Source organism: Coregonus lavaretus (assembly GCF_964263955.1).
Source record: "Coregonus lavaretus genome assembly, chromosome: 26".
In the NCBI taxonomy this organism is placed as follows: domain Eukaryota; kingdom Metazoa; phylum Chordata; class Actinopteri; order Salmoniformes; family Salmonidae; genus Coregonus; species Coregonus lavaretus.
This window is the reverse complement of record NC_140013.1, coordinates 39823890-39849530: the sequence shown is the minus strand read 5'-3', so window position 1 is coordinate 39849530 and position 25641 is coordinate 39823890. Positions and strand designations below refer to the sequence as shown.

The 25641-nt window shown below is 45.1% G+C and overlaps 1 protein-coding gene across 1 annotated transcript in view; it reads right to left on the bottom strand.

Moving 5' to 3' along the window:
* LOC311102173 (homeobox protein cut-like 1) overlaps positions 1-25641 on the bottom strand; it is a gene marked incomplete at its 3' end in the record, with an annotated part of 130686 nt that overhangs the window by 100334 nt on the left and 4711 nt on the right. Inside the window, exon 2 of the mRNA XM_084143421.1 lies at positions 2557-2667. Coding sequence (XP_083999547.1) covers positions 2557-2667 — 111 coding nt within the window. The remainder of the gene's footprint in view (positions 1-2556; positions 2668-25641) is intronic.

The following is a 25641-nucleotide window of genomic DNA, read 5'->3' as shown; positions in this document are numbered from 1 at the left end:
ACAAGGGTAAATCACAGAGTGCTGATGTTCTACCGGCTGAATTTGATCAGATTGGTTTTAAAAGATGTATCTGAAATGTTAACCGATGTATTGAATCAAGGAACGGAAAACAGAATGCTTCATGATTAATTAAATCACGGTGTCATGTCTCTTCTATACAAAAAGACTGATGAATATTAATTGAATAATTGGAGACCTCACAATGATGAATGTAGATCATAACGTTTTCGCAAAAGTCATTATGAATAGATTGAATGATGTTCCAGATGTTTAATAGAGAGAGAGAACAGCTATTAAAAAGGGGAGATTAATGTGGGATAACCTCTGTACAGTATGACAAATACTATTCTCCCCGTGTGAGTCCGTTTTTTTTAATACTAAGCTTAGACCAGAAGAAAGCATTTGATTATATTTAGAGGGAGTATTTATGGGCAGTTCTTAAAATGGTATGTTTTTCCAGATGGTTTTTATAAAAATGGTAAAAAATGACTGTATGCCTTTAATGTTGAGGGAGGTGTAAAACAGGGTTGTCATCTTAGTGCAGCACACTGTGTGCCGGCCATCAGCCCCTTGTTAAAAATTATTTAAAAAGATGATAGGATAAAAAGGTGTAGCTGTTGGTAATAGTAGTCGTGTAGTGGTCTCTGCTTATGCTGACGACGTAAGTCTTTATTCATTCGCAAGAATTACATTTCGTCAATTATCATTTTGGATTACACGAGAAAGTGTCCGGTGTGAAGTTAAATGAAGAAAAAAAAAACTGAAGGAGTTTGAATGGGTGATCAGCTTTCTAAACCTTCCATCCATATAGAACTTCAAGATGAAATTAAATGACTCGGGATCTATTTAAGAGGAAATGAATCGTGCTGAGATTGGGATCGAAAATAAGCTATAGTACATGAGGTTAAGAAATGGTCTGATCAGAACAGCAGCTAGAAATGGTCTGATCAGAACACCAGCTAGAAATGGTCTGATCAGAACACCAGCTAGAAATGGTCTGATCAGAACACCAGCTAGAAATGGTCTGATCAGAACACCAGCTAGAAATGGTCTGATCAGAACACCAGCTAGAAATGGTCTGATCAGAACACCAGCTAGAAATGGTCTGATCAGAACACCAGCTAGAAATGGTCTGATCAGAACACCAGCTAGAAATGTAGAATAAATATTGTTAAGATGTCTATTTTGTGTATGGGTGGTCCTCCGTAGCTCAGCTGGTAGAGCACGGCGCTTGTAACGCCAAGGTAGTGGGTTCGATCCCCGGGACCACCCATACAAAAAAATAAAAAATAATGTATGCATGCATGACTGTAAGTCGCTTTGGATAAAAGCGTCTGCTAAATGGCATATTATTATTATTATTATTATTATTATTATTATATAAGCTAATGTTCCTAGGGGTTATATTCCCCCCCTACTGATGATTACATCCTAAGGCTCAATAATGCACGTGTTCTGTTAACATGGGGTTCCAATAGGGAGGTAACAAAGAGAGATATTATTTTAAAAAGTAAAGCATTAGGAGGCCTCGGTGCAGTGAACATAGGTGTGAAGTGCTATAGCTAGAAATATCCTTTGGTCGGCTGACCTGCAGGGGTGGGGAAAATTATGTAGGAAATCAATCCAAAAATGTTTACCTCATCACATGCTATGGCGACTTTACTGACAACTTTCAACATTTGAATATTAACTGGAATAGTGATTTCGAACAAAACGATTTATAAATTGATGTCTGATTAAATGTACGACGGTAAAGTCACCAACCTGACCCCAGCAGAAACTATAGAATGCATAAAACGTTTACTCAGTACACAATAGTCCGAAAATGCCAGAGATACTGCATGGTTGATTTCTGTACCGCGTTTACCAGTGCGTGCTGTACTAAAGTGGAGCAGTTTTGATAAAAGTCAACGTTGTCCTATTGCCGAATTGTACTGATGAAGAGAGTTTAGTACACATTTTATTGAACTGCTACAGGACTAAAGAAATATGGGACCTGATGAAAAGTATTGATTTCGATGTATGTATAAAAGCCCAAGACAGTCTTTCACGTTTCTTTTTTTATGCTCACATGGATGACAATACTGAAGATCTACGGTGGTCAATAATATGCATTGTGAACAATATGATGACTATGTATGATGACTATGAAACAACTTTTTGTCCCCTCAAACATAATTTTTAAAGAAATCAAAACGGAATTAAAAAGAAGAAAGCTGGACTGCAAAAAAACAGGTTGACCTACAAAAACGTCCATGGACACTGTTAATATGTAAATAATATTAAGTAGCCTAATAATGAACCCATGTAATGATGTGAGAACCGATTTGTATTTATACGAATTAATCCATTATGTTTGTAAAATGTGAAGGAAAAAAAAAGCTAAGCGGCTAGCAAAGTGCTGCTCTGTCAGTGGCCATGGGCAGCCTAGCTGTACGGAGAAGATGGTGCTTTCCATATTCATAAGTGTCCAGATATCCGTGACCTTTCAAATGTTTCTAAACTGTAATGTGATTTTTGGATTCAAATAAAGTATTTAAAATGTGTGTGTGTCACCTCTGGTGTGTTCTTCTTGAAGTCGCGGCTCTGGTCGATGAGTTTCTTCCTGGACTGTTCGCTCTCATCCTGTCGGTTGGCTAACTGTGTGGCGTTGGTGTCTAGTTCTCTCTGAAACATACATACAGGCAAATTCTGTTAGAGACATAGGATCACGGCTTGATTTAAGATTGGACAGTAGAATAAAACAGAAGAGCAGACCACCATCCCCACAGCTGAAGAGCAGACCACCATCCCCTCAGCTGAAGAGCAGACCACCATCCCCACAGCTGAAGAGCAGACCACCATCCCCACAGCTGATGAGCAGACCCCCATCTCCTCAGTTGGAGAGCAGACCCCCATCCCCTCAACTGATGAGCAGACCAACCACCCCCTCATCTGAAGAGCAGACCACCCATTCCCTCAGCTGAAGAGCAGACCACCCATACCTCAGCTGAAGAGCAGACCACCCATACCTCAGCTAAAGAGCAGACCACCCATTCCTCAGCTAGAGCAGACCACCATCCCCTCAGCTGAAGAGCAGACCACCCATTCCCTCAGCTGAACTAATTGGCATGGGAACACAACTTTATGACATTCCATGCCAAGCAAAGCTAGTCTATGCAATGCCACTGCGATTCTATGCCATAATGTTAGAGCAGCCTTTTCCAGACCACACCCTCCCACAGTCCATACACAGCACCTGCCAACCCTCTCAGTTGGTGCACCTCTGTATTCTTGAGAGGAGCCCTCTCCTCAGTGGTCTTCAGAGAAGCCCTCTCCCCAGTGGTCTTCAGAGGAGCCCTCTCCCCAGTGGTCTTCAGAGGAGCCCTCTCCCCAGTGGTCTTCAGAGGAGCCCTCTCCCCAGTGGTCTTGAGAGGAGCCCTCTCCCCAGTGGTCTTGAGAGGAGCCCTCTCCCCAGTGGTCTTGAGAGGAGCCCTCTCCCCAGTGGTCTTGAGAGGAGCCCTCTCCCCAGTGGTCTTGAGAGGAGCCCTCTCCCCAGTGGTCTTGAGAGGAGCCCTCTCCCCAGTGGTCTTGAGAGGAGCCCTCTCCCCAGTGGTCTTGAGAGGAGCCCTCTCCCCAGTGGTCTTGAGAGGAGCCCTCTCCCCAGTGGTCTTGAGAGGAGCCCTCTCCCCAGTGGTCTTGAGAGGAGCCCTCTCCCCAGTGGTCTTGAGAGGAGCCCTCTCCCCAGTGGTCTTGAGAGGAGCCCTCTCCCCAGTGGTCTTGAGAGGAGCCCTCTCCCCAGTGGTCTTGAGAGGAGCCCTCTCCCCAGTGGTCTTGAGAGGAGCCCTCTCCCCAGTGGTCTTGAGAGGAGCCCTCTCCCCAGTGGTCTTGAGAGGAGCCCTCTCCCCAGTGGTCTTGAGAGGAGCCCTCTCCCCAGTGGTCTTGAGAGGAGCCCTCTCCCCAGTGGTCTTGAGAGGAGCCCTCTCCCCAGTGGTCTTGAGAGGAGCCCTCTCCCCAGTGGTCTTGAGAGGAGCCCTCTCCCCAGTGGTCTTGAGAGGAGCCCTCTCCTTGCCTCCTTTAATCCCTCTCCTGTCAAGCATCCACTGATCTAAAAGACTGGATGGTTGAGAGTAACTCGTCTTGCAGGCTAAACGTCCAGCAGATTGTTTTCACCTATTCTTTCAGATCAGTCCAGATGAAGGAGACGAGGAGGGGAAGTACCCAGTGTGTGACCGTGTACAGTACCACACTACATCTGGACTCCAGATAGCCTATTGCAAACACTCAGTTAAACTAGATGAAATCAACAACAGACATGTTGGCTAGAGAGACAGAGCCCTCAGCCCCTGACCAGCCATAATCGTATGCATAAATTGACAGTTGATAGTCGGATTAGATTTGTTGTAATATGGAAAGGAGGAAGTGTTTTAAAAATGCCTAAATAAAAGGTTGGCAATGGGTTTAGCTACCTAAGAACCTTTCTGCATGTTTATGGTCCAAGAAAGCTGTAGATCAGTGTGTGTGTGTGTGTGTGTTCTCACTTCTCAAACTACAGGCAGATTTGAGTCATTCAGACAGAACATGCATCGTCGTTTCATCTTTTCCTCCTACCCTCGCTCTCCTTGTTAGATATTATGCACATGTGTGGCTTGGTAGCGAATGTCATCGCCACTGAGCTAGTTTCCATAGTAGCAGTAAACAGCACTAAGTGATATGGGCGATGTGAAAGGGAGCAGAGTTGCAGCCTTGCTCTATCCAATCGTAGCAGTAGGATCAAGTTACAACCCGCCCATTTCTTGACAGATAGCTGAACTAGCCAATTGAGTTGTTTCGAATTTCATCCTGGCAGCGGAGTTGTTTAGAGATGGATCCTGATCCCATATTTTTTTGGCCCCATCACGGAAAAGGACAAAAAAATAACACTAGTTTCATAGGGATCCATGATCACAACTGCTGACATTACGTTGGACTCATTTGCATTGAATAGATGTTGTTTTATATTCTCAAACTAACAGCAGTGCCTATATGATGTCCTTCCACACAGGCGTGACATGCTGGAATGATGCTTCTATGCGAGTAAAGTCATACCGTATAAAACAAATACGTTTTGTACAACAACAAAAAAATGCCCACAGATAATTTGTTTGTTCAACATGGTGGGATCTTTTTGTGCCGGTAAAATCAATTACGTTAGAAATGGCGGTGGAAACGCCTATGTGCAAATATTGATATACAGTAATAACCATCATATCAAAGTAAACTTGGGAGTCACGCAATGACATGGTGTGTGGTCCTCCCACTACGACTCGGGAAACCATGCAGTTTATTAGGCTACAGATTAAATAAATGATGATGAACTTCACGGGGTGGTGAACGTGCACGGTGATGAGCTTGATGCTCCTTTTCAATAAATGTTGAGGGTCTTATTCTGGTGACACGATGGTCGATGCTTGACTGCCGTTTGAGAAATAAAAATATTCTAGCTCTTTTCCATAATAACCTCGTCATGTAGACCAGGAACTCAGTCGGGGTCTCAATTTAATAATAATAATAATATTATGCCATTTAGCAGACGCTTTTATCCAAAGCGACTTACAGTCATGCGTGCATACATTTTTGTGTATGGGTGGTCCCGGGGATCGAACCCACTACCTTGGCGTTACAAGCGCCGTGCTCTACCAGCTGAGCTACAGAGGACCACTGTTGAGAGTTAGATTTAACAGAATACACGAGGAGCAATTAGGGCTGTGACGGTCACAACATTTAGTCAGCCGGTGATTGGTCAAGCAAATAACTGTTGGTCTCATGGTAATTGACCGTTAATTAACATAAACACATTTAGCATCTCCTGGCTTCCACACATAGCCACTGATGCAGACCTTTGGAACATCTACATAAAAAAATAAAAAGTTTTATATATCCATGTAATATAGCCTACACCTTCACAATAAATCCATTATTTATTTTAGACAGGTCTAAAGAAGCATGATATGAAGAAAATGTAGTCTATTTCAGATGAACAGAATAGCATACTCTGAGTTGTCCTTATGTTAGGTCCTGATCTGGATATGCCAAATGGCTGTGGGCTACACTAGTTCATTTGGAAGACAAGATTTGTTTAGAATTCCATGACATTATTTTATAGTATGAAGAATACAATTGAACAAAGCTGAATAAAATAGAAAGGATATATTTTCTCCAAATGATTTGAGGGAGTTTGCACGTGGCTATTCTGTGTTGAGCAGTTAACAAAGAAATAGGTACTCCTATATGCTTAATTTAGAGTTATTCATGTAACTTTAGTTGTTCTACAAACGTTAGGCTATATGTTTTGATTTTTAATACATTGTAAGGCTGCATGATGGGACTAATGATGATTTGAAAAAAGTTGCTTGAAAAGGCATGAGCTCTGCTTAGTTTTTTTGCGCAGGCTGTACACACTAAATCAGTCTCGCATTCACAATTTGATAAGCACTTGATAATATCTTGAATTTCACTGTGGTATCCCCTTTGTGTTGCGGTAATGCACCCTAAAAAAATCCATGCCTTTTGCTGCCAGTAGCCAATGTGCCCTTGGCCCGGAGTGCTGCGATTAGGTAATTTGATAAATAAATATATTAGGCCTATAGAAAGCTGATGGGACCCTACTCTTTTTAATAGAAGCGATCACTCTGTTTTCTCACGCAATTGCATAGCCTATAGAAATGTTGCCCAACATGAGCTCATGAGCTCTCATGAAGTGTTTGATTAGATTTGCGATTTACATTTGTATTGATGTCAGAGTGATTAGAGGGACAATAGAGTGCTGAGTGCCAGGCAGTTAGCAAGTTTGGTAGGCTACTAATGACCATCAGCAGCATCAGAGCTTGGAGAAGCCTAATTACCGGGACTAAACGGTCACGTGGAATTAGACTGTCGTCATGACTCCTGACCGCCGGTGTGGCGGTAATACAGTCACCGTAACAGCCCTAGGTGCAACTTAGAAATGTGTTTGTGCACCAGCAGTCACTGAATTAGCCCATTTCAGAATTTGTATTTTTTATTCGTAAGTTAGTCTAACGGCCAGCTATCTAAACTTGTAGTAAGCATGGTCGAATTACCTTACCGGCTGGGGTGGGGCCCATCGATATTAAGTTATCATATTAAAAACTGCAAACATTTGCCTCCACCCTACGGTAAAATGTGTAGAATTTCAGGAAATGAACTTTAAAACAATCCTCTTCGCTGTCACGAGGGCAGCCGCTAAAATGTTTTGCTCGCAAGGTTGGGGGGTGGGTATGAATGTGGGTACGCAGACCCACGAGCCACTGCGGCCCCTCATGATGAGTTCATTTTTTGTGTGGCCCCCACCCCCCATCAAAGTTGTCCATCCATGATGTAGACTAACCTACCCGCTCTGTATCTGCAAGCTGTTGGCTAGAGCTTACGTGCCAAGAACAGAGTAGGCACATTTTACCGTAGGGTGGAGGCAAAATGTTTGCAGTTTTTAATATGATAACTTATTATCAATGGGCCCCACCCCAGCCGGTAAGGTAATTCGAACATTCAATTTGTATTTGGTACATGAAAACTGAAGCGAAAAAGTACATTGCGTGCACTACGTCATCACCCACTGATTATAAAATCAGCAACAAGTCAGTCTGGTGGAAACACCACGGGTGGGAAAATGCGCATATTTTCTTTATGCGGATTTTAGAATATTTGCATGGAAAATCTGTCGCCAATTGGATGGAAAACCTACCTACTGAGCACTAGGCTAGAATTCTAACTGTGGGACAAATACACACACACACACACACACACACACACACACACACACACACACACACACACACACACACACACACACACACACACACACACACACACACACACACACACACACACAGATCTGTAGTATTTTTTCCCTCCCCCTCTCCTTCACCCTCCCCCTCTCCTTCACCCTCCCCCTCCCCTTCACCCTGCCCCTCCCCCTCCCCCCTCCCCCTCCCCTTCACCCTCCCCCTCACCCAGGAGAGTGATTATGCTGCTGGTCATTATGCTAACTAACACACAACTAATGACTTAAATATTTAAATGATTTATTCTACGACACATTACCAAAGGGGCCCATAGAGGCCAATCTACAGCATCTCCAGACACTCAAAAACCCACACACCTCATTTCAGTCTAAACTCCTGCAATGGGAATACCAGTATAGATTTTTCCATCAAACTAAATGACTAATCCTAACCACCCATCCTATTCTATCCCAGTCCAGACTGATCCCAGTCCAGATCCCAGTGGGTGTAAAGCCAGACTGATCCCAGTCCAGATCCCAGTGGGTGTAAAGCCAGACTGATCCCAGTCCAGATCCCAGTGGGTGTAAAGCCAGACTGATCCCAGTCCAGATCCCAGTGGGTATAAAGCCAGAATGATCCCTCAGGCCTAGAGTACTCATACATAACTAACCAGCCAACAGCAGTCTATAGTCTACAGTAGCAGTAGCAGTCTCTATGGGGGTGCCACAGGGTTCAATTCTTGGGCCGACACTTTTCTCAGTGTATATCAATGATGTCGCTCTTGCTGCTGGTGACTCTCAGATCCACCTCTACGCAGACGACACCATTTTGTATACATCTGGCCCTTCATTGGACACTGTGTTAACAAACCTCCAAACGAGCTTCAATGCCATACAACACTCCTTCAGTAGCCTCCAACTGCTCTTAAACACTAGTAAAACTAAATGCATGCTTTTCAATCGAACGCTGCTGGCACCCGCCCACCCGACTAGAATCACCACTCTCGACGGGTCTGACCTAGAGTATGTGGACAACTACAAATACCTAGGTGTCTGGTTAGACTGTAAACTCAACTTCCAGACTCACATAAAGAATCTCCAATCCAAAGTTAAATCTAGAATCGGCTTCCTATTTCGCAACAAAGCCTCCTTCACTCATGCTGCCAAACATGCCCTCGTAAAACTGACTATCCTACCGATCCTTGACTTCGGCGATGTCATTTACAAAATAGCCTCCAACACTCTACTCAGCAAATTGGATGTAGTCTATCACAGTGCCATCCGTTTTGTCTCCAAAGCCCCATACACTACCCACCACTGTGACCTGTACGCTCTTGTTGGCTGGTCCTCACTACATGTTCGTCGTCAAACCCACTGGCTCCAGGCCATCTATAAATCACTGCTAGGCAAATCCCCGCCTTATCTTAGCTCATTGGTCACCATAGCAGCACCCACCCGTAGTCTGCGCTCCAGCAGGTATATCTCACTGGTCATTCCCAAAGCCAACACCTCCTTTGGCCGCCATTCCTTCCAGTTCTCTGCTGCCAAGGACTGGAACGAATTGCAAAAATCTCTGAAGCTGGAGACTCTTATCTCCCTCAATAACTTTAAGCATCAGCTGTCAGAGCACCTTACCGATCACTGCACCTGTACACAGCCCATCTGAAATTAGCCCACCCAACTACCTCATCCCTATATTGTTATTTATTTTGCTCTTTTGCACCCCAGTATCTCTATTTGCACATAATCTCTTGCACATCTAGCATTCCAGTGTTAATACTATTGTAATTATTTTGCACTATAGCCTATTTATTGCCTTACCTCCATAACTTGCTACATTTGCACACACTGTATATATATTTTCTGTTGTATTTTTGACTTTATGTTTTTGACCCCATATGTAACTCTGTGTTGTTTTTATTGCACTGCTTTGCTTTATCTTGGCCAGGTCGCAGTTGTAAATGAGAACCTGTTCTCAACTGGCTTACCTGGTTAAATAAAGGTGAAATAAAAAATAAAATAAAAAGTAGCCTATAGCAGTCCTACAGCACAGATGTGGCAAAGAATTCATTCATTCACAGGTGTTAAGAGCTCCACTGATTTTACAGAGTTCACATAGGCAACGAGTTGACTGTGATCCCATGTGATCTGTACGGTAGGTAACTAGCCAATTAACCCTCCTCCACCAACCTCTCTGATCCCATATGTTTGGTGTGCCAACACAAAAGGGCCAATAACAGCAGTGTAATATAATGCGTCTGAATATCCAGCTTGCTCAGGCTCGTCTGGCTCAGTCTCAGAGCAGCAGGGCTTGTCTAGGTTCATTTGGGTCAGCCACAAACCCTGCTGGAACAGATTACCAATGTTCCCCAGAGAGACGACAGCCACAACACAGACAAACACTAGCAGACATAGGCTATAGCTTAACGGCAGGGAGAGATGTAGCCTCGACTCGAGGAGGAGGCTGAAAGAGAGTAAAGGAGAGTGTGATGCTGCCATGTTGAAGAGTACCAGGAGGACTCAGCTAAATCACAGCATTTAGGAGATCAGGTTTATATGTCTGGTTTCTTTTCCCAAGGTGAGGAAACCCTCACACTGCTCTTTATTAAGCTTTACGTAATGGATAAAGAGCAGTGATACTATCAAGAGCAATGATACTATCGAGAGCAATGATACTATCGAGAGCAATGATACTATCAAGAGCAATGATACTATCGAGAGCAATGATACTATCAAGAGCAATGATACTAGCAAGAGCAATGATCCCCAACGTCTCATTGCTATGCAAAGTACCAGTTATACCAGGAATCTCCTTCTGGGTCACCATTTCCCTGTATAGCCTGTAGGCTACTGCCTGCACTCCTCCTCAAGTGCAAACACATTGTGTTCACATGCATTAGGCATTAATCATTCAAGACTGTATTAATATGGATTCAAGCTAGGCGGAGAGGACAAACTGCTTATTATTTCAAGTGACTATTAAAACAGAATCTGATTATTCAACTCACAGTGCTGCCCAAGCCTAATGGATTCCTCATAAAGATAATGTATTCACAACACTGAATTAAACTCAGGGCTAGTACAGAATCATATTTGAATACAGAACTGGTTTGTGTACTGTGAGAGAATGTAGGGCGTTTTAGAAGGGTGGTTGTAGAGCAACAAACGACTGAGGCACTGTAAAGGGGTTGTGACTCCAAACAAGGGAACTATCCTCAGGCCACGGTGTGCTGCAGTGAAAGGTTATATGCTAGGGATGTAACGATTCACCGATACGCATCGGTCCCCGGTTCAAATGTTTAAGATGCGAGTTCGGATTGGTCTGCCATGTAGCACGCTTCTGTCGATAACATGAGCTGCTCAGTATGTGTAGGTAATGCTTTCTAACACGGCTTTTTTTGAAAGATATCACGAAGAACTGCAAAAGTGTTGCAAATGCTCTCCACTTGATTGCAAATATGCGGAGGGAGTCGAAAAGAGAACACACAGAAAGCTGTTGTATAAAACACCTGTCTCCTGATTACATCTTCAAACTAAGGGCAACCATGGCATCCGTGACAGAGAGGGAGAAGCGTTCATCCATGTATACGGGTAAGAGAGTCTAGCTAGCTACATTTTCAGATATTACACGTTTCTAATTTTGTCAGAAAGTCATTTTCATTGCAAGTTAAAGCATACTGTTAGCTAGCTAACGTTAGCTGGCTGGCTCGCTAGCTAACGTCACATGTATGATCTGTGTAGTAATATTATTAGTATCTCAGAACCATTTGCATTGCTAGTTATAGCCTAATGTTAGCTAGCTAGCTAACATTGAACCTAGTTGGTTAGCGTTAGCTACCTGCTGATTCATGCAGGGTAGTAACGTTATGATTTGGGACTATGGTCCCAGCTGCCTCATTAAAATGCAAATCAATTTATAACATTTTTAACATGCGTTTTTCTGGATTTTGTTGTTGTTATTCTGTCTCTCACTGTTCAAATAAACCTACCATTAAAATGATAGACTGATAATTTCTTTGTCAGTGGGCAAACGTACAAAATCAGCAGGGGATCAAATACTTTTTTCCCTCACTGTATATTCACAGTGTATTTGATACACTGCCGATTTTGCAGGTTTTTCCTACTTACAAAGCATGTAGAGGTCTGTCGTTTTTATCATAGGTACACTTCAACTGTGAGAGACGGAATCTAAAACAAACATCTAGAAAATCACATTGTATGATTTTTAAGTAATTCATTTGCATTACCATGGTTAATGGCCTTGACGCCCTAGCAGATAGACTTGGTGCCCTGCCCTGGCAAATAGACTTGGTGCCCTGCCCTGGCAAATAGACTTGGTGCCCTGCCATGGCAAATAGACTTGTTGTCTCTTGAAGACCAAATGGCCTTACCCCTAAAACCACAAAGTTCCAGGCCTGCACGTCCACTCCGACAGATACAGCTCAGCTCCTGAGCTCCATCAGTATCAGGTTTTAATTTCTAATAGAAAATGAATGTTCATGAAACAATTGTTACTGCATCGAATCATATGGAATCGCATCAATTTCGTTCCACTGATCAAACCGAATCGTCTCTAAATAAAAAGTATAGATCCTGTATCGTATCGGAACTCATGTATCTAGATGCGAATCGAACAGTGCTTGTAAGGAGAGATGCACATCCTTATTATAGGCCACCATTATTGACATGTATTCTAGTGTGATGTAGGCACAGCTGACAGAGCATACCCTGGTTCATAGGACAGAAGACCTATAATACTGACAAAACCACTCCTTCCTGTTCCCTCCACCCTCAGGTCTCCTCACCCTACGGTGCTCTGAAATGTCACAATAAAGACGGTGTGTGATGCTCAGTCTGAATTTAGGAGACGCACACACCTCTGTCCCAGTTTCTCAAGTCAATGAAACAGCATTATCAACCCACACACACACACCATCTCTCTCCCTCTTTCTCTTCACAGATGGAAGTCTGATGCCTGTCTGCTGTGGTAAGACAGCAGTGGAGGAGTCAGATGGTTTATCTACAGCCTAATGGTTTATCTACAGGGGGGGGGGTAGCGTACATGCTCCATGCTACACCCCCACAGAACAGAACAGAACAGAAGAAAAGTGAAGAAAACAGAAGAGAAGATACGAGATAAGAGACTAGCAGTAACCACAGAGAGCTGAGCGTTGGGCTGACCCTCATATAGAGACTAGCAGTAACCACAGAGAGCTGAGCGTTGGGCTGACCCTCATATAGAGACTAGCAGTAACCACAGAGAGCTGAGCGTTGGGCTGACCCTCATATAGAGACTAGCAGTAACCACAGAGAGCTGAGCGTGGGCTGACCCTCATATAGAGACTAGCAGTAACCACAGAGAGCTGAGCGTGGGCTGACCCTCATATAGAGACTAGCAGTAACCACAGAGAGCTGAGCGTTGGGCTGACCCTCATATAGAGACTAGCAGTAACCACAGAGAGCTGAGCGTTGGGCTGACCCTCATATAGAGACTAGCAGTAACCACAGAGAGCTGAGCGTTGGGCTGACCCTCATATAGAGACTAGCAGTAACCACAGAGAGCTGAGCGTTGGGCTGACCCTCATATAGAGACTAGCAGTAACCACAGAGAGCTGAGCGTTGGGCTGACCCTCATATAGAGACTAGCAGTAACCACAGAGAGCTGAGCGTTGGGCTGACCCTCATATAGAGACTAGCAGTAACCACAGAGAGCGGAGCGTTGGGCTGACCCTCATATAGAGACTAGCAGTAACCACAGAGAGCTGAGCGTTGGGCTGACCCTCATATAGAGACTAGCAGTAACCACAGAGAGCTGAGCGTTGGGCTGACCCTCATATAGAGACTAGCAGTAACCACAGAGAGCTGAGCGTTGGGCTGACCCTCATATAGAGACTAGCAGTAACCACAGAGAGCTGAGCGTTGGGCTGACCCTCATATAGAGACTAGCAGTAACCACAGAGAGCTGAGCGTTGGGCTGACCCTCATATAGAGACTAGCAGTAACCACAGAGAGCTGAGCGTTGGGCTGACCCTCATATAGAGACTAGCAGTAACCACAGAGAGCTGAGCGTTGGGCTGACCCTCATATAGAGACTAGCAGTAACCACAGAGAGCTGAGCGTTGGGCTGACCCTCATATAGAGACTAGCAGTAACCACAGAGAGCTGAGCGTTGGGCTGACCCTCATATAGAGACTAGCAGTAACCACAGAGAGCTGAGCGTTGGGCTGACCCTCATATAGAGACTAGCAGTAGCCACAGAGAGCTGAGCGTGGGCTGACCCTCATATAGAGACTAGCAGTAACCACAGAGAGCTGACTGTGGGCTGACCCTCATATAGAGACTAGCAGTAACCACAGAGAGCTGACTGTAGGCTGACCCTCATATAGAGACTAGCAGTAACCACAGAGAGCTGACTGTGGGCTGACCGATCTTTAGAAAATGTCTCATATCTGCCGTTTCCATTAAACATTATTTTGCGACATTGCTTTTGTCTAATAAACCTGAGTCAATGGAAACCTGCCTACTGACAAAGACGGTTCATTGAGTTTGTCTCTGCCTGGACTTACTAGCAAGACTGAGAATTAAGCAATTGGGGAGCAGAGGTAAACTACTTAATTTCACTGTGTTCATGTTTGAGACCAGAGAGTTTAAATGAGTGCAGTGGATTATTTCAGGTAACAAGCAATGAGCTTAATTGATGAGACCTGTCTGAACCATTGCTGTGCTATTAGTATGTTGGTACATATTGACCTAATGAGTCCGCTAGCTGAAACAGACGGGGGGTGAGGGGAGGCTGGGGAGGGGCAGGGGGTGCAGAGGGAAACAGACAGGGGGTGAGGGGAGGCTGGGGAGGGGCAGGGGGGGTGCAGAGGGAAACAGACAGGGGGTGAGGGGAGGCTGGGGAGGGGCAGGGGGGTGCAGAGGGAAACAGACAAGGGGTGAGGGGAGGCTGGAGAGGGGCAGGGGGGTGCAGATGGAAACAGACAGGGGGTGAGGGGAGGCTGGAGAGGGGCGCAGAGGGAAACAGACAGGGGGTGAGGGGAGGCTGGGGAGGGGCAGGGGGGGTGCAGAGGGAAACAGACAGGGGGTGAGGGGAGGCTGGGGAGGGGCAGGGGGGTGCAGAGGGAAACAGACAAGGGGTGAGGGGAGGCTGGAGAGGGGCAGGGGGGTGCAGATGGAAACAGACAGGGGGTGAGGGGAGGCTGGAGAGGGGCGCAGAGGGAAACAGACAGGGGGTGAGGGGAGGCTGGAGAGGGGCAGGGGGGTGCAGATGGAAACAGACAGGGGGTGAGGGGAGGCTGGGGAGGCTAGGGAGGGGCAGGGGGAAACAGACAGGGGGTGAGGGGAGGCTGGAGAGGGGCAGGGGGGGCTGTAGAGGGAAACAGACGGGGGGTGAGGGGAGGCTGGGGAGGGGCAGGGGGGCGCAGAGGGAAACAGACAGGGGGTGAGGGGAGGCTGGGGAGGGGCAGGGGGTGCAGAGGGAAACAGACAGGGGGTGAGGGGAGGCTGGAGAGGGGCAGGGGGTGCAGAGGGAAACAGACAGGGGGTGAGGGGAGGCTGGGGAGGGGCAGGGGGGTGCAGAGGGAAACAGACAGGGGGTGAGGGGAGGCTGGGGAGGGGCAGGGGGTGCAGAGGGAAACAGACAGGGGGTGAGGGGAGGCTGGAGAGGGGCAGGGGGGGTGCAGAGCGAAACAGACAGGGGTAATTCATCCTCTAAAGGGCCAGATTTTTCATCTCTGTGTTTACAGAGTGGAACGGCTAGGATATTGAGATGGGATCAGAGGGTAGTGAGCTGTTTCAGCAACCATAAAGACCACATTACAAACACAGAGGCTCCCTCTCTCTACCAGGAGAACAGAGAGAGAGAGAACAGAGGAGAAAGAGAGAAACCAAACCATCGTGCCTTTCATCTCTGAATTAATACCTCCATCCTGCCGAAAAGCCATTCTGTGTCACAGGGGAGATTAGGGAGGAGCACCCAGATATTGGGCCAAAAAATGGAAACTGGGAGCAGGGAAAGATCAGCTCCAGATGAGGAGCAGGGAGAGGGAGCTATGGGGATTAATCAGCTCCAGATGAGGAGCAGGGAGAGGGAGCTATGGGGATTAATCAGCTCCAGATGAGGAGCAGGGAGAGGGAGCTATGGGGATTAATCAGCTCCAGATGAGGAGCAGGGAGAGGGAGCTATGGGGATTAATCAGCTCCAGATGAGGAGCAGGGAGAGGGAGCTATGGGGATTAATCAGCTCCAGATGAGGAGCAGGGAGAGGGAGCTATGGGGATTAATCAGCTCCAGATGAGGAGCAGGGAGAGGGAGCTATGGGGATTAATCAGCTCCAGATGAGGAGCAGGGAGAGGAAGCTATGGGGATTAATCAGCTCCAGATGAGGAGCAGGGAGAGGGAGCTATGGGGATTAATCAGCTCCAGATGAGGAGCAGGGAGAGGGAGCTATGGGGATTAATCAGCTCCAGATGAGGAGCAGGGAGAGGGAGCTATGGGGATTAATCAGCTCCAGATGAGGAGCAGGGAGAGGGAGCTATGGGGATTAATCAGCTCCAGATGAGGAGCAGGGAGAGGGAGCTATGGGGATTAATCAGCTCCAGATGAGGAGCAGGGAGAGGAAGCTATGGGGATTAATCAGCTCCAGATGAGGAGCAGGGAGAGGAAGCTATGGGGATTAATCAGCTCCAGATGAGGAGCAGGGCACACTGGGATCAAGTTGACCCTAAAGTGTAAATCTGGGTCCCCTGTAGTTCTGATAAGAGTATTAATAGACTAACCCCAATCATAAAACTCTCATCACTGGGTAGGATTAGAGCAAAACATAAACCTAGCTCAGATGAGAGAATAACACCCTAAACATAGCCTACACAAATGGAGGTGTAGTCAGTCACACAATGATCAATAGATGAAGTTTGTTTACAGAAGGCAGGATATAGAGGTGTTCTCATAAAGGGTATTTAACATATCAGCCAGGGTCTAAAATTAACACCCGCCAAATGCGGGTAGATTTTGGCATTGGCGGGTAAGCATGTCTAAATCACCAGCCTCGTTGGCGGGTGGCCACACTCAGGGTTCTACAGTGCCAGCATTTCATAAATAATAGTCAAGTCAAGTATGGGCACAGGTGCAATTTGTAAATAAATGCTGCAGTAGCTGTTTTCAAAGTATTTCTGCTGTTTTGTTTCATGTCTGGTAATGCACAAAGAAATCTGAATGCTAACTTTATAGCTATCCCACCTCGCGCAGCAACACTGCCTGTCTGGGGGGCTGTGAGCACTATGAGTGAAGTGCTGAAGGATTTGTTCTTAGAAGCAATGCGCAAAAGGCATAAAAAAGTTGGCCAAATTTGCTCGAAAAACTACTCAAGTGACACTTTGTCCTCGTGTTTCTTGGCTATTTACATTGTTTTGTTCACAAGTTAGGTTGTTTTCCAATGTTTGAGTTTGCTTCCACTACTAGCAAAAAGAGACATCTTCGGATTCTACTAGTCAGATTCTCACAGGCACAAGTGACAAGTCAGTCGCCCTGTTACCAAGGTAACCTTGAAGGGGCAGCTGAACATTTGACTCTGAAGACAAGTCACAGAATATGAAATAAAATAAAAAATCGAGCAATATGCCACATTACTTCTTACTAGTAATACATTTATTGTTTTAGAAACATTACTAAACATGCTCATCCATTCTTTTTCAGTTTCTTTGTGTAATTCTGAAGAAAATAAATATTGGCTGCTAAAAGATTTGAGTGGCTGATATATATATATATATATATATATAGGGTGGTATTTTTATTTTATATCTACCTGCCACAGTGGCTGGTATACTAAAAAGTTAATTTTAGGCCCTGATATTAGCTAATCATATCATATGACATAGACATGGCATGCAACCATTGGTTGATTCAATGCAACGCCCGCTCATCTAGTCGGGCAGGAACTCAACCAACAACCCCCCTCTACTGTGTTTGGCCACCCACAACACTGCTCATCTCACTGCGACAGACCCAGAGACAGACCCATGTTCAACAGCTAGTCTGCATGCTGACTCTCAGAACCCTGACAATGGAACTGCACACATTCATTCAGTTAGCATTGAATTGGTTTTCATTTAGTTAGCATTCGATTCCATCTGCTGTCGCGTGGAAATTTGTCTTTGAAATGGGCTGGAATTGGTCTAAAATTGTTCCAAACTTCCCCATTAACTTGAGTTGGAGATGTAGAGATTTCTTGTGGGCATTCCTCCAGTCTGGAATGGAACTAGTTTAATGGCAGACAGACAGTCAGTCCTACTGCTGTCTGTTTGTTTTATTTAGGAGTTTACACTGTGTTTTATGGACTGCTATTACCGTTTCCATAGTGATATTGTCTGTTTTACTGCCATTTCACAAAAGGGTCAGAGGGTGAAAAACAAAGCACACACTAAAAGACTCTCACAGACACACATACAGGACTACAGTAGGACTAGGGTCCAGAGAAACACAACAGACACACATACAGGACTACAGTAGGACTAGGGTCCAGAGAAACACAACAGACACACATACAGGACTACAGTAAGACTAGGGTCCAGAGAAACACAGACACACATACAGGACTACAGTAAGACTAGGGTCCAGAGAAACACAACAGACACACATACAGGACTACAGTAAGACTAGGGTCCAGAGAAACACAACAGACACACATACAGGACTACAGTAAGACTAGGGTCCAGAGAAACACAACAGACACACATATAGGACTACAGTAGGACTAGGGTCCAGAGAAACACAACAGACACACATACAGGACTACAGTAAGACTAGGGTCCAGAGAAACACAACAGACACACATACAGGACTACAGTAAGACTAGGGTCCAGAGAAACACAACAGACACACATACAGGACTACAGTAGGACTAGGGTCCAGAGAAACACAACAGACACACATACAGGACTACAGTAGGACTAGGGTCCAGAGAAACACAACAGACACACATATAGGACTACAGTAGAACTAGGGTCCAGAGAAACACAACAGACACACATATAGGACTACAGTAGGACTAGGTTCCAGAGAAACACAACAGACACACATACAGGACTACAGTAGGACTAGGGTCCAGAGAAACACAACAGACACACATACAGGACTACAGTAGGACTAGGGTCCAGAGAAACACAACAGACACACATACAGGACTACAGTAGGACTAGGGTCCAGAGAAACACAACAGACACACATATAGGACTACAGTAGGACTAGGTTCCAGAGAAACACAACAGACACACATATAGGACTACAGTAGGACTAGGGTCCAGAGAAACACAACAGACACACATACAGGACTACAGTAAGACTAGGGTCCAGAGAAACACAACAGACACACATATAGGACTACAGTAGGACTAGGGTCCAGAGAAACACAACAGACACACATATAGGACTACAGTAGGACTAGGGTCCAGAGAAACACAACAGACACACATATAGGACTACAGTAAGACTAGGGTCCAGAGAAACACAACAGACACACATACAGGACTACAGTAGGACTAGGGTCCAGAGAAACACAACAGACCTCTCAATTCACCTTTCACCTGTTGATCCTGTTGTCCTTCACTCTCTCATTCTGACTGGCCTCCTCTCCCAGCATCTGGAGTTAATCAGTGACCCTGGATGGAGGTTCAGCTACAGCTCTATTAATAAACACGTGAGGCTAAACTCGGGGTCAGCCAACAGTCCCCTGAGCTGCCTGGTCCTTCCACCCTCCACATGCTTACCCTGCTTCCCTTCTGAAAGGACTTATCGCATTGACAGCATGAACCAATGATGCTACTGGTGCCTCTTTATTGAAATGGACACAATTCACACACCACAGGTGGACTGAGGCAAATCCAGGTGTGTAGTCCCACATAAAGCCATTCACTCAGCAAGACCCTGGTATGAAAAGACCACACAACTTTTGAGCGTTGGGAGACGAGACTCTCCACATACAAGAGATGTACCTTGCTCAAGTGTTAGAAAAACGCACACAAACTTGAATGTTTATCTGCACGTAGCATCTAGTCAGTCACCCATCCCTGACATTCTCAGTGGTGAAAACGTGTGTGTTCACCACTGGATAAGAGTGTCTCCTGAACCACTAAAATGTAAAAAAAATAAAAAATAATAATAATATGTATGTGGACACCTGCTAGTCAAACATCTAATTCCAAAATCATGGGCATTAATATGGGGTTGGTTCCCCCTTTTGCTGCTATAACAGCCTCCACTCTCCTGGGAAGATGAAGTTGGTCCCCCCTTTGCTGCTATAACAGCCTCCACTCTCCTGGGAAGATGAAGTTGGTCCCCCCTTTGCTGCTATAACAGCCTCCACTCTCCTGGGAAGATGAAGTTGGTCCCCCCTTTGCTGCTATAACAGCCTCCACTCTTCTGGGAAGGCTTTCCACTAGATGTTGGAACATTGCTACGGGGACTTGCTTCCATTCAGCCACAAGAGCATTAGTGAGGGCGGGCACTGATGTTGGGCGATTAGGCCTGGCTCGTAGTCGGCGTTCCAATTCATCCCAAAGGTGTTCGATGGGGTTGAGGTCAGGGCTCTGTGCAGGCCAGTCAAGTTCTTCCACCCGATGTAGCATTAAGATTTCCCATCAGTGGAACTAAAAGGGCCTAGCCCGAACCATGAAAAACAGCCTGATAGATTAATTCGTATGTTTATTTTAATGACTAAAATGTTCCACACCGATACTGTATAAATGTGTAAACTGTGTTAGAGTTATAAGACAATAGAACCACTAACAGGGAAGATGTTAGAAACTGTTGGAGACGAGCATTCCATAGTAAGGGGACCTAGAAACTGCTGAGACAAACATTCCAGGAGAAAGGAAACCTAGAAACTGTCAAACTTAACCATTCCATACTGTGGAAAGTCACAGGCCGCCTAAAGGTGGGCGGAGCAAAGTTCCTTTGTGTGAAGGCATATAAAAAGTGTGTGTGTGTTTTTAGCGCCAGAGGACTCTCTGAAATAAAATGGCTGATCCCTTGCCGACTGGAGAATTTGTTTAATTCATTCTTAACTAGAGTCTTACATTCTCTGGGGATTATTCAAAGTTTGAGTATTAGAGATAGAATTCTCGTGACACAGCCCCAAACCATTATTCCTCCTCCACCAAACTTTACAGTTGGCACTATGCACTAAACTAGCCTATTATTACAGGAGTTCAAGTTCAAAGCCAAAAATCAATGAGACTGGGCAGACGGCAAGGCCATCATCCGTTTGCTCTAAAAGGTCAGGCTAGTGAGACACTGGGCCAACGGGTCAAACAGCCTCTGACCCCAGTTCAAGTGTAACAGCTGCTGAGTTCAAAAGGTCAAAGCACCAGCTGGGGCAAAAAGATTAGTAAAACAACCGTTGAAATTGAACCGACACCGTAGATTACCTTTAGACAACCAGAGAGCAAAGCCAGTAACAGCGTACAAAATTAGGCCTAAATTAGGCAGGCTAAATGTATTTTATTTGGCTACATCTGTGTGCTACGCATTAAGTGAGAGGGCCACAGAGGTTTAGGCCTCAGCACTTTAAACTGACTGCCTGTTCACTTTGCATGGACAGCATTATTAAAGTGGTTAGTCCAAAAGTGGGAAGTTAATAGTGTCAGGTGAAGCGGTTCAAATTATGATTAATATCTCCCTCCCTAACCGGAATTTCAAGATGTTCTTCTAGCACAGCCATGACAGGGTCGGTTTGGATACTTTAGCATAACTGTCAAGGGACAAATACAATTGAAGTCAGAAGTTTACATACACCTTTCCCAAATACATTTAAACTCAGTTTTTCACAATTCCTGACATTTAATCCTAGTAAAACCTCCCTGTCTTAGGTCAGTTAGGCTCACCACTTTATTTTAAGAATGTGAAATGTCAGAATAATAGTAGAGAGAATGATTTATTTCAGCTTTTATTTATTTAATCACATTCCCAGTGGGACAGAAGTTTACATACACTCAATTAGTATTTGGTAGCATTGCCTTTAAATTGTTTAACTTGGGTCAAATGTTTTGGGTAGCCTTCCACAAGCTTCTCACAATAAGTTGGGTGAATTTTGGCCCATTCCTCCTTACAGAGCTGGTGTAACTGAGTCAGGTTTGTAGGCCTCCTTGCTCGCACACGCTTTTTAAGTTCTTCCCACAAATGTTCTATAGGATTGAGGTCAGGGCTTTGTGATGGCCACTCCAATACCTTGACTTTGTTGTCCTTAAGCCATTTTGCCACAACTTTGGAAGTATGCTTGGGGTCATTGTCCATTTGGAAGACCCATTTGCGACCAAGCTTTAACTTCCTGACTGATGTCTTGACATGTTGCTTCAATATATCCACATAATTTTCCTTCCTCATGATGCCATCTATTTTATGAAGTGCACCAGTCCCTCCTGCAGCAAAGCACCCCCACAGCATGATGCTGCCACCCCCGTGCTTCACGGTTGGGATGGTGTTCTTCGGCTTGCAATTACTCCCTTTTTCCTCCAAACATAACGATCGTCATAATGGCCAAACAGTTCTATTTTTGTTTCATCAAACCAGAGGACATTTCTCCAAAAAGTACGATATTTGTCCCCATGTGCAGTTGCAAACCGTAGTCTGGCTTTTTTATGGCGGTTTTGGAGCAGTGGCTTCTTCCTTGCTGAGCAGCCTTTCAGGTTATGTCGATATAGGACTCGTTTTACTGTGGATATAAATACTTTTGTATCTGTTTCCGCCAGCATCTTCATAAGGTCCTTTGCTGTTGTTCTGGGATTGATTTGCACTTTTCGCACCAAAGTACGTTCATCTCTAGGAGACAGAACGCATCTCCTTCCTGAGCGGTATGACGGCTGCGTGGTCCCATGGTGTTTATACTTGCTTACTATGGTTTGTACAGATGAACATGGTACCTTCAGGCATTTGGAATTTGCTCCCAAGGATGAACCAGACTTGTGGAGGTCTTGGCTGATTTTTTTTCTGAGGTCTTGGCTGATTTCTTTAGATTTTCCCATGATGTCAAGCAAAGAGGCACTGAGTTTGAAGGTAGGCCTTGAAATACATCCACAGGTACACCTCCAATTGACTCAAATGATGTCAGAAGCTTCTAAAGCCATGACATTTTCTGGAATTTTCCAAGCTGTTTAAAGGCACAGTCAACTTAGTGTATGTAAACTTCTGACCCACTGGAATTGTGATACAGTGAATTATAAATGAAATAATCTGTCTGTAAACAATCGTTGGAAAAATTACTTGTGTCATGCACAAAGTAGATGTCCTAACCGACTTGCCAAAACTATAGTTTGTTAAAGAAATGTGTGGAGTGGTTGAAAAAACGAGTTTTAATGACTCCAACCTAAGTGTATGTAAACTTCCGACTTCAACTGTACATATCAGTATGCAAGCTAGGCACACCACACACACACACAACCTAAAACACACACACCATGGGTCGCGTTAACACAGAATTCTGCGTTTTTCACGCAAAAAAAATAACAAAGAAAACACATAAGAAATATCTTGCTGCGTTTTGTAAACGCAGATCTAAAATGCTTCTTATTGTAATATCTGCTCGGCATCAGACTAATGTTGTGCTTCAGTTGCACTTCTCCACTGGGATGAGAATTCATGATCAGCATTCTATCTGCAGACAGCTCTCTGACTGATGTCTAGATACTTCTCTTAGTTACTTCAAGATTAACTTCAAGCAAAACATTAGGAGATGTAGCTGGCCAAATTTTTTTCTATGATAAAACATTAGAAATATAAATGGCCATGCATTGTTTTTTTGGCAAAAAATACCTTGCTTTTTCATTGTAAGCAATATAAAAACGCAGTTGAAATGGTTTAAAAACCCAAGCGCGCACACACACACACCTGCGTGTACAGGCAGTTGAATCATCATAGTTGGAGCAGGTTTTCTGCTGAGCCAGTGGTCTGTGTGCGTGTTATTTTTAGAGACCTGGCAGAGGCAGCCAGTAACCCCGTCTGGGTTGGCGGCAGCAGCTGGACCACAGCAGCCCCGACTCTAGCACCGTTTTTTACCCTTGTCAAAATGGAGCTGAGCCCAAGACCAACAGCAAGGTGAGGGATGAAAATATCTCCTGTAAAAATAGGAACCTAAAATGGTCCTTGTAAAATGGAAAAACGCTACATGAGGGTGAGGAGAAACACACAGAGCCTTCTCTAATTGAACATGACATACAACTAAGACACCTAAATAATGATCTCCCTGAACCTATGAAACATTTAGAGCCCCTGTGGACTGGACACACAGAGAACACCCCCTTTAAAATCAAATCAATAAAACCTGACTGCTGAACAGATTGGCCCCTGATTTAAGACAGGTGGAGACAGAACAGAACTCCTCAGGGTCCTGGTGGAGACAGAACAGAACTCCTCAGGGTCCTGGTGGAGACAGAACAGAACTCCTCAGGGTCCTGATTTAAGACAGGACTGAACTCCTCAGGGTCCTGGTGGAGACAGAACAGAACTCCTCAGGGTCCTGATTTAAGACAGGACTGAACTCCTCAGGGTCCTGATTTAAGACAGAACTGAACTCCTCAGGGTCCTGATTTAAGACAGGACTGAACTCCTCAGGGTCCTGATTTAAGACAGGACTGAACTCCTCAGGGTCCTGATTTAAGACAGAACTGAACTCCTCAGGGTCCTGATTTAAGACAGGACTGAACTCCTCAGGGTCCTGATTTAAGACAGGACTGAACTCCTCAGGGTCCTGATTTAAGACAGAACTGAACTCCTCAGGGTCCTGATTTAAGACAGGACTGAACTCCTCAGGGTCCTGATTTAAGACAGGACTGAACTCCTCAGGGTCCTGATTTAAGACAGAACTGAACTCCTCAGGGTCCTGATTTAAGACAGAACTGAACTCCTCAGGGTCCTGATTTAAGACAGGACTGAACTCCTCAGGGTCCTGATTTAAGACAGGACTGAACTCCTCAGGGTCCTGATTTAAGACAGAACTGAACTCCTCAGGGTCCTGATTTAAGACAGGACTGAACTCCTCAGGGTCCTGATTTAAGACAGAACAGAACTCCTCAGGGTCCTGATTTAAGACAGAACAGAACTCCTCAGGGTCCTGGTGGAGACAGAACAGAACTCCTCAGGGTCCTGGTGGAGACAGAACAGAACTCCTCAGGGTCCTGGTGGAGTGGAAAAGAGAAGGAGAGAGCTTTATGGAGAGAGGAGAGAAGGAGCCTGAGAGGAAGAGAGGAGAGATGGAGAGAGGGGAGAGATGGAGAGAGAGGAGAGATGGAGCCTGAGAGGAAGAGAGGAGAGATGGAGAGAGAGGAGAGATGGAGCCTGAGAGGAAGAGAGTATTATGGAGAGAGAGGAAGCCTGAGAGGAAGAGTGAGAAGAGATATAATATTATGGTGAGAGAAGGAAGAGATATAGTATGAAGGGGGGGAGATATAGTATGAAGGGGGAGAGATATAGTATGAAGGGGGAGAGATATAGTATGAAGGGGAGAAAGGGAGAGATATAGTATGAAGGGGGAGAGAGTATGAAGGGGGGGAGATATAGTATGAAGGGGAGAGATCTAGTATGAAGGGGGAGAGATATAGTATGAAGGGGGAGAGATACAGTATATGAAGGGGAGAGATACAGTATATGAAGGGGAGAGATAAGCAGAGAGAGGTGTGATGTGTTTAAATGCCAGTTATTGATCCAGTCTCAAGCCCTGATGGACACATCATAAGTCACAGTGGTGTGAACTATTTACAGACGGCTGTAGAATTCAATCCCCTGGACTTTCAACCAAGCACCGATATCAGAATTCAATCCCTGGACTTTCAACCAAGCACCGATATCAGAATTCAATACCTGTAGTCTATAATGCCAGACAGAGATACCCAAGT